The sequence below is a fragment of the Siniperca chuatsi genome, linkage group LG20, assembly GCF_020085105.1.
Source record: "Siniperca chuatsi isolate FFG_IHB_CAS linkage group LG20, ASM2008510v1, whole genome shotgun sequence".
Taxonomy (NCBI): domain Eukaryota; kingdom Metazoa; phylum Chordata; class Actinopteri; order Centrarchiformes; family Sinipercidae; genus Siniperca; species Siniperca chuatsi.
In genome coordinates this window covers 20,406,463-20,416,833 of record NC_058061.1, presented here as the reverse complement: position 1 = coordinate 20,416,833, position 10,371 = coordinate 20,406,463, and the positions used below count along the sequence as shown (strand labels likewise).

At 40.4% G+C, this 10,371-nt stretch overlaps 1 protein-coding gene across 8 annotated transcripts in view; it reads right to left on the bottom strand.

The window, feature by feature from the left end:
* Positions 1-5,049: 5,049 nt before the first annotated feature.
* spag9b (sperm associated antigen 9b) overlaps positions 5,050-10,371 on the bottom strand; it is a 39,016-nt gene continuing 33,694 nt past the window's right edge. For 6 of the 8 annotated variants that reach the window (XM_044178145.1, XM_044178146.1, XM_044178141.1 and 3 more), the window contains 4 exons: positions 10,141-10,254; positions 9,511-9,690; positions 8,921-9,052; positions 5,050-8,827 (listed from right to left, as the gene is read on the bottom strand). In XM_044178145.1, coding sequence (XP_044034080.1) covers positions 8,709-8,827; positions 8,921-9,052; positions 9,511-9,690; positions 10,141-10,254 — 545 coding nt within the window. In that variant the 3' untranslated portion in view covers positions 5,050-8,708. The remainder of the gene's footprint in view (positions 8,828-8,920; positions 9,053-9,510; positions 9,691-10,140; positions 10,255-10,371) is intronic. The other 2 variants (XM_044178142.1, XM_044178148.1) reach the window with 1 other exon arrangement.

Here is a 10,371-nt window from a genome sequence, read left to right as displayed (position 1 = left end):
GCCCAGTGCGTTTGGGAGGGCGGGGTGACTCATTTCACCCTCTGGCTCTGCTACTCAAAATACACCTCTTTCGCTTTCTCACTTCTTCTCCTATCTGATCATCTCATCAGCACACTTTGCACGACGTTAATAAGGGACCCGATCTGAAGTCATCTTTTCGCCTCACAATGGTAAGTATGTCTCTTCGCTTTTTGATGGAAGAAAGGAGAGGGGTGAGGGCTGAGGGACGACGCAGAGTAAGAGAGACGGGCTGACAGGCGAGCAGCAGCGAGGGCAGAGAACAGAGCAAATGCTAAGGCTTGTTCATCCTGACAGTGTTCATGGCACCAGTCAGGGGATCCAAAAGACTCCACCACTGACACACAGACAGTCTGCACTCTCTGACCAGCATCACCTCCTCCGTGCAGGCAGCAGCGGGGCTTCGGAGGCCACTTAGCAGTCCATCCCCAAATACTGGCCCCTGAACAAGAACACTCAAAGGACTAGATGTAACTAACTTTATAGATTACTCATATGCCATCTAGAAGAGCAACTTTTGTGTTGTCAGGTTGTGTAAAAATAAATCCCTTTTGCTATTATGTATCTTCCTCCAGCATTGTCTTCTTTTGTCTTTTTATAAGGCTCTTTAATTCACCAGGAAGACTCCTCGAATGGACAGTTCCAGTACTTACCTTGTGAAAAAGAGCTGCAGGGCATCCAGACCAAAATCCATTTATTGACAACTTATTAACATTTACAACTCCAGACTTACATGCTGAGCAGCTGTAAGGACCTTGGCAAATAGAATACAATATAAATTTGCCAAAATGGGTTATTTATTCATTTCTATGAATTAAAGGACAATTCCAGAATGCATTGCTCCATCCCTGTTTTACTGTTTTACACCAATGCATATTACACTTTTGTGCTTTTGAAGCAATAGTTCAACATTTTGGGAAATATGCCTATTTGGTTTCTTGCCAAGATTAGGAGGAGAAAATTGATTCCATAAGCCAGCAGCCGGTTATCTTAGCACAAAAACAGGAAAACAGCTGGCCTTGCTGTGCCCAAAGGTAACAAAATCCGCCACTAAAGGTGTGTTTCACACTTCAGTTTTTATAGGGATTTTAAAAAATGAGACATAACTTGTTAATGAGCCACCTTTAGAGGTAAAAAAAAAACTGTTTCTATTCAAATTAAAGCGATGTGAATAAAAGCTGCTGGAATTGTCACTGCTATCATACATAATGGTCTAACATGGCAAAAACAACCACTTACAATGAAGAAATCAAACAGCTAAAGTTCAAAGCCTACACCGAACAGAATGCTGCAAAACACCGTGACAGGAAAGGAAAGAAACAGTTGATTTGAAATATGAAACACAAAGGAGACACTCTCTGTCTTTGCCTCAGGCTCTTAGCTGGTAAAAGAGAAATGAGCATGTATAATCAGTGTCTCGGTATATATACGCAATGTTCAGTATGTGTGCGTGTGTGTTCAGTTATGCATATGTGGTGTGTGTAGCCCTGACGAAGCAGATCAAAAGGGTCAGGGTGACTGGAAATAGAGAGCAGGCAATATGCACTCAGACATAAAAAATAAAATAAAAACATAATTTAAAAAATCATTTTGTTTAATATTAGAGATTAATGAAGACAAAACAAAGATGTGTGTTGAAGCTGGAGTTTTATGATTCTTGATAGCGTCACATACACTGTTAGCTCAGTTCTGAGTGATCCAAGAGTCACACACACACACACACACACACACACAAAGAGAGAGGAAAAACCCTTTGGTGACAGAGATGATTGTCAAAGGAAGGGAATTCTCACATCATAAAAGGGGGGCAGAAGGGAAGGCATGGGATGACAAAGAAGAAGCGGGACGGTAGAACAGAGTGTGAAAAGAGTGATGAGAAACGATGAGGACAGAAATAGATAGTGTGTGTGAATCGGAGGGGACTCCAGCTGTGTGTTTACCCTGCACCAGGGAAGACTGTGTCAAGCCAGCTGAGATGACAGAGCAGACGAGACGGCTGCGGCACGCATCACAGGCGACGGGCTGCGTAAACACACACACACACACACACACACTCAAAGGTGTGTGTTGTTTCTCTTCTGGAGTGTGCGTGCATTTGAGCTACGCGCGACTCATGCTGAATAGATGCACTACAGCAAATCTGTCTTGAGGACAGGGTGGATTTCTGTGAGCAGCGATTCCTACCTTGTGCATTTGCCTTCTTGTGGTGAAAATGTGGCATTCAGCAAAGTCAGCATCCACCTCATTACACCAGTGTGACCTTCTGTGAAGTATACAACTATACTCATTTTACAGCATGTTCTTTGCAGGATTTTACCTCAGAGCAACTTGGCCTTACTGTAAACAGACATTTGCAGTGGTATTAGTAGGTCATTTAACCTGGAGCATCAGCAGTTTCCCCGATAGGACCAAGAGCTTATTGGTTGTGGTGGGACCTGGTTTTGCAGCTACTGCCTTATTTGGTCTGGTATGACCAGTAGCTTATGGCGGCTAATGTTAGCAAACTTTAGATATTGCTCTGTAACTGACGTTACTGTGTCAGAGTGGTGACGTTGTAACCTTTCTATACTTGTGCTACTGCTACGCTACATGTCACAGATAAAGATTTTAACAGAAGTAAACAAACCATATTTATTGTTCATTGGTGACATGTTAAATTGCAGTGTAGCAGTAGCACAAGCAAAGACAACTAATAAAGTCAGCAAACTTGTGATATCAGTTACACAGAAATACCAGTGACGGCTGGCCAATAGAGGGCGCTAGGGCGCCGCCCTCCCTGTGCCACAAAAAAAACCCATTGCTACTACTACTACTATAATAATTAATAAATTAAACAAATTGTCAATATTTGTGTGTTTGAAATATGGAGTGCACTCAGTAATATGTGTAAAATATGATAAAATCATCTGCGCAACATATACGCGTTTCCTACACATTTCCTCCGGCTGTCTGCGTGTCTCAGTAGCTCTGCAGCAATGGAGAATCGCCCACAGGAGGCGGGTCTGAGTAGAAGTTTAGCCAACGATATGAACGTATGATATAAAATTTTGCCAATCAGCGTCCTCAAATCTAATCCGAAAGGGCAATAATTTTATCGCCCAGATCACCCTGACCTCCAATCAGACAGCAGGCTAGCAAGAAAGGGAAGCAGTGTATGCGAGGCTTATCTTCTCTCGTAGCTGGTACACCAGAAAGGCCTGGCTAGCTGGATGCAGTCACGATGATGCCTTATTTTGCTTTCCATGCTTGCTTTTTTAAACAAAAGGGACAGATGCACTGCATGGACTGCATGCTGTCAGTGCTAAAGGATTACATTCTGGAGGAAATAAAGAGCACTGATTTTATCGCCATTCAAGCAGAAGAGACATTTCCACCCACTGCCAGCTGGAGCTTGTGCTAAGCTACATCAACGCCAACAGTAACATCCAACAGCGGGTTTTCGAGTTCATTACCAACTGCCAACACCATTGATACAGGCTTCAAATGGACAATGAATAACCAGGTATCAAGCAGAAGTCAAACTGTGACTGGTAGTGTACATTTGTTCATGTTCAGCCCCACTATGTATTTTCGTGTGATGTGCATAGTTGACATTTTAAAACAAATCTCAAATGATTCCATGTGTGAGAGGTCAAATGATATTTACAAGACTGTGTATGTTATTATTTGGGGTATTTCCTTCTGTTGACTGTTTTGTTTTGGTTGTCAGGGACTCCACAATTTATTTTTGAGTATAATTCAATTGGATTCACTTGTGAGATTTGAATCAGAAGTTTACAGGAGTTTACTATCTCTACACCTCAGAGCATTTGACTCAATACTTCTGTCCATTCAAGTGTCTGAATAGCAGCTTAACGCCACTAACTGCACTTCATATTTACTTCTCCTGATCTTTGCCTCCCTGTTGGTTTCCCCAACAAAACAAGGTCCATAGGGGCATCTCAAGAAACACTTCCACATGTTTTATATCATACTGAATTTGCCTGTGTGGGGGGCCAAAATAAGATGTCCTGATGTGTTTGTCAAGGCGCTACTTACTGCTTTATTTTATGTTGGAATACAATCATTGTTAAATATTTAACTGCAAAGTAGGAATTCCTTTTTGATACATTTTGATACACTTTTTTTGCATTAAATCATACTGGGATACCTAAAAAACCACCAGCCACTACTGAGAAATACCTAAAGATTGATACCACCCTGCTGTACGCTAAATATGAAGCTAGCAGGCAATTAGCTTAGTTTAGCATAAAGACTCAAAGAGAAGGAAACAGCTAGCCTGGCTGTGTCCAGAGCTAACAAAATCCGCTTCCGTACAACCAAAAAAGGTTGTTTTTACATTTCTGTTGTTATGGATAAAAACAAATGACATAACATGTTAATTCGTGAAATTTGTGCTGGTAGCTGCATATTTTTTACTTTGGAATGAGCAAATTGCACCACAGTCACCAGGCATACCGTACTGTTCAGTACATCTATTACTTAACCTCCTACTCCACTATCATGACTGTGATCCATGACAGCCAGGTGTTCTACTAAGAGCTTGGGAGAGATTAAAGCCTCTCTATCTGCCCCTCAGCCTGCTAAGCACCAGTTCAGCATCATTCAAAGGGCTGAAACCAAAGCCTTGAATAGAACAGTGGTGGACCAATCACAAGCAGGGGAGGGGTGCTTCTGTCCCTCATATAGTCACTGGGAAAATAGTGTTACAGTGTAGTTCAAGCACACCACCTAGTGTTGGTAAAGAAAAGTGTGTAGGTTCTCCAGGGTGTGACCAGGAACTATCAAATAAGACCCCCGGCAGGTCCTTTATTTTATAGCAACAAAATTAGATAATTAGCATTTTCTAGAAAGTAAAGTTCCCTTTCAGTTGGATTTGTGACACAACAGCCTCCATATGGAAATGTTATTCATTAAATGCCTTCTGTGTGATCCTCTTGTATTTTAATAGGCAGATTACTGTTTGTTTCCTTAATTAACATTTAAAGAAAGAGAAAAATAGTGAAAATACTGCTCACTATGAGGCTGAGCCATGGGTCAAAGTTGTTTTATTAGCTTTATTGTAAGTGTGTTGCATTTAAAAGCATGTTGACTGCAATAGTGTGCACATACTTTGATTCTTTCAAAAATAAAAAGGTCAGATTTTAAGCAGGCAATAAGTGCAGCCCAGTTCAAAATGATACATTTGACACATTCTGACTGATGCTCACAGTGCGGCAGTAAAGAGGAACCTTTAGGGCAGAATTTTGGAGAAAACTCTGTTTCAGTCTGTCAGATTGATTGTAACCCTGGTTAAGTCTAAGGTGAAGCTAAGCCTAAAAACTAGCCTGACCAAGACCAGGCTAGTCTGGAGGGATACGTTTCCATGGTTACTTAAGTCAGACTTATTTAAACTTACTTATGGAATGGAAAATGAGCCTGGTTTAGTGAAGTAAGCCTGGTTTAACTGGTAATGTTGCTTTCTGAAACAGGCCTTTGGAGGGGCTTGTTTACTGGTGAGTTTACTGTGGCGCTGCAAGGTCGAAGTCAGAGACGGTAAAACAAACTTCTAAAAAGCTTCAGCCCTAAAGTGCATCCCAAAATCTTAGACTAGGTTTGAATCATTTCTGATGAAGCAAAATAAACATTACAAGCAGACAAAACTTACCCACAAAAGTTGCTTTAATTGACTGTTAAAAATAAGTAAGGCTAGAGATGCTGTAGAAGTACAAGATGGTGTGTGTGTGTACCGCTAACCTGCAACAGAGAGACTCTGCCAAGTTAATGGCGCATATGTAGATGAGAGGGCGAGAGTGGTGGGATGAAGTTGCCCACTCAGTGACTTCAGCTTGACTTTTTCTCCTGCATTAGAGTTGAAAACTGATTGTGTCATCAGGGTCTGTGCACAGGCTGCAGGGTTTCTACTTCAAGAATAAAAAACGGGTCTGAAGCAAACCCCCCCTCACTCCTCTCCCCTCAGAGACATAGTGCATAGCAGAGTAAATTTAACCCCTACAAAACAAAATCATATCATTTCAACAGTAACAACTGTTGTCAAAACAATAAACCCAAGCCATTTTCATACATATATAATCATATATATATATATTCATATTCAATGTACAAAGATACATTCTGAATTGCAAAGGCTCAATCATTGTAAATAAATACTGAAATGGCTAAACTGCAATAACATTTCTCTCCTGTCCTGGAGAGAACACACACACACACACACACACACACACAAGCCAGAAATACAGTCTCATATTACACCCAAATGAACACCTTTTGAACTGTACTGAGAGTACAGTCTAAAAGACATTAAAAAAAAAAAAGTTCATAAAAATAGACTTAAAAACATTTTCTGAAATAATCATTTTGCCGTCAGGAGGAGATATCACTGAGAACTTTAAATAAACATCATTTTGCACAAAGGGGGCAGAGCAGCACCACAAAACCAAAAATGTCAATGTTAGAATTTCGACCTCTAAATGTCAAGATAAGGATTAGAGGGGGGTTATGTAATCCTCAGTGTGGCTTGTTTTATCCTCTCATAGTAACCGGTCCAGCACATTCTCTTCTCTCACACCCTGAAAATATTTCAATGTCCTAATATGAAAGTCTAAAAATATATCTTATCTATACACCAGGATTTCTGTTACAAAAACTTGCATGTTATCTACATGGAGGCAGACTCAAACACGCTGCTCAAAGGTGTCATGTTAGATGAGACACTAGTATTGTTTCAGCATGTGGCAAACTATCAATCTTTAATTCTTTATCCTTTGGTAGCAAACGTAACATTCGTTCAAGAAAAAAATAAATACTTTGTCACACTTGAAAAGCCTGTAAGTTAGTCTTTTCAACCCTTGATACCTAAGGCATATTTTTAAAGTTTCTACAAGCTGGAGCTGGTGGGTAGACTGTGAGCAGAGGACTCTACAGCATCCTCATGTAATATTGGATTAAATACAACCAAAACTAACTCAAAGGAAGGGAGGATTTACAGCGTGTGGTGGTAGATGTAACAGCAGCTGCAGCTTTTCATTTCATAATTAAGGGTTTTGTGAATGGAATTATGTCAGTTACTGAGTTAGTTAGGCTCTCGTTTGTGCCTCTAATGTATTATCATCACATTCAAGTCACAGAGCTAAGCATCTGATCTTCGGAAAAATAATTACCCAGCCATCTTTGAACAAGAGTAAAAGTCTATATCCATGCTAGCAGCTCTGTGAGGCTGTACTTAGGCGCAGCTGTGCTTTGAGCTAAATGCTAATGTTAGCATGCTCACAATGCCAATGCTAGCATGTTGATTTTTAGCAGGTATAATGTTTACCATGTTCACCATCTTAGTTTAGTGTGTTAGCACGCTAACATTTGTTAATTAGCGCTAAACACAAAGTGCAGCTGAGGCTGATGGGAATGTCATTAGTTTTGCAGGTATTTGGTCTTAAACCAAAGTAGACGAAATAAAATTTAGACCTGGTGGTAGTGCTGGAGGAAAAGTCAGAGGATCACCAAAGTTATTACAATTCATCCTGGATGAATTACCATGAAATCTGGTTGAGATATTTCAGATTGGACCAAAGTTGTGGACCAAGCAACAGACATTTCGATCTATAAATGAGCTAAAAACCCAGGAGGTAAATTAACAACACTTACCACTGCGCCGAAGGTATTTCCAGAATCTGAAATGGGTTAAAAATCTTTTTTTAATCAGGCAGCAGACAGAATGTTTTTTCATTCAGATGGTTAGAAGAGTGTTTGAGGATTCTGGGAATACCTTCAGAACAGAAGTGTGTGTTATTAAACAACCCACTGGGTTTTTAAAATTTTATTTTTTATTTTTCAGAAAATCAGATGCTTAGCTCTGTGACTGGAATGTCGGTAATACATGCTCGAAAGGAATAAACTGGGGCTTCCACTATCACATCTTATCCAATATTGAGCTAAATACGGGGCCATCCTCTGCTCAAACAGACACTAACAAGATGAATCTGATGTATTGCATTTGAAAAATCCAGACCTAGAGACAACTGGCGATCAATTCAATTTGTCTTGCATACAATCAAAAGCCAAGTTCTCAAAGGATGAAAAACAAAAAACAACATGAAATAGGATTTGGGATTCATAACGAATCCCACATGATTGGCACCCACTCATGATTGCCCCAGTCTTACATTATTAAAGGACAACAGAGGAGCTCACGGGTGACTTTTTTCTGCTTTGACCAACTGATTTAACATCAAGTAGAGTCCAGCATGAGCACACAAAAACTGAACTGGTGAAGGGAACCTGGAAATGTTAGGAGGAAAATTCATTGTTGAGCAAATATAACAAACAGAAAGTTCTGTATCTAATAACAGCTTTACCTCAAATAATATTAAAAAGAGAAAGAGGCATTGTAACCGATTGAAATTCAAATCCAGAAAATCATTTTTTTTTTAAAGAACAAATAAGAGAAAACTAATAAAACAATAACATGCAGTTTGCGTGAATCTGTTTGCACTTCTCCAGTCCAGTTTACCGCTGAGTAAGCTCTCGGAGCAGTTTTTGCTTGTTTCACTCTTATTGTTCAGGTCTGAGGAAGAAAAAAGTGCTGATTAAACTGATGCCTGCAGAGGGGAGTCGTCCACCTGAACTCCTCCTCCATGGCAGCGGGTTTGAGGAAAAAAAAGGCAAAACATTCCTCAGGGGTCAGAGGTCAGAGTTCAGTCCTCGCTGGCCAGGACCTGCCAGACGATGAGGTGGCTGCGCTCGGCTTTAGCCAGCAAGGGCTGCAGTTTCATGCGGGGCTCCTCGCCCTCCTCTGCCTCGCCATCCTCGTCACCTAAAAAGGCACGCGGAGAGACATCACATTTGGCTCTAGATCTTCTGTAGGGATTACGATGATGTTTTTATCCGTTACATGTAGCAAACTCACCCATCCTAAAGTCGATGTAGCCTTCTCCTCCACTCATCACCAACACAGACTTGGTTCCTTCCTGAGTTGCAGCATCTGTCGCCTTGTCACCCGCTGCCTCTGCTCCACAGGACGCAGATGGAACTGCATGACCTGAAAGCACAGAGCCACAAACTGTAAATAACACTAAACAAGTCCAGATTATGTTTTTCTGGTACAGACCTTATCAATATATTGTATTTAATTGAGATCTCAGCTCTCCGGCTCACTAGTTTTTAATATGCATTCAATAATATGAGAAGCCATGTAGGGCTAGCTAACAGTTTATTTTTACATTTTCTACACTTGTAGAAGGTCTTCCAATAGAGTAGTCTCATTTTCCATTAAAACAAAAATAATTTCCATCACATATCACAAGTGTACGGCAACTAAAAGGACAACTTTTTTTTTTCCTTTTATGGAAAAATAATATACCAAATCTATCCTTCATTGAATGTCCAAAATGTTTTTTAAATTCCAAAGAGTTTGATAGCAGAGTTAAAAAAAATAACACTGGAATATGTATAAAAGAAAAGGGTAAAACATAAGAGCATGCAGCCTGGTTTGTTTACCTGGGACCGCGGTGAAGAACTTGACAGCATCTCTGTGACCATGGAAACAGAGCTGAGCGTGAGCCATGGAGCAGTATGGAACAAATGTCCCGGCTGTCACTTTGTCACTGCTGTCGTCACCGTAGACACGAACTACACTTCCTGGTTGGTTACCTGCTGCCTTGGTTACCTTGTTGGCTGCTAATGGAACAGTGGGAGCGAGACAGAGATGGAAGCAAATCATAAAGCTCAGTCTGTGTAATCCACCTTCAAGACAGTGTTTATAATGCACTTTGTTTAATTACTCATATTTTTGTGTAACTAATGTGAAATTCTTGTTGAATGTATTATAAGCATAATGCCCGCTATAATAACAAAAACAAATACTCAGTACTAATATTGAGCATTAGTTGTAGTGAGCATCCCCTTAATAAGAGGCAGATGAACATGGAGTGGGTGAAAATATTAAATCCCAACTTGTTCAAACAGACATTAAGTGTGTACTACAAATGTGCCTAATGTAGTGAGGGACTGCACTTATATAGGCAGCAGCAGGAGAACTGTGCAGTGTGAATGGGTGTGTCCACCAGAAGTTTATCCCCTTGAAAATGAATAGAGGAAAAAATATATCAGTCTAGCTCCTGAACTCACTCTCTGTCAAAGGGATGGAGATGATGACTCCATTTCCAGTGCCAATCCACAGACGATTACACGACACCATGAGAGCTGTGATCCTCACAAATGAGAAGCCTAGTTTCCCCGTACCTGAGAAAAAGGTATAAAGAACATATTCAAAACCAAATCTGAGTTGATGAACAAAGTCTGTCAGGCCCTGACTAGTGTCTTTTGTGTTTCATGGAGGCTAGATACTTGCAGAAATCT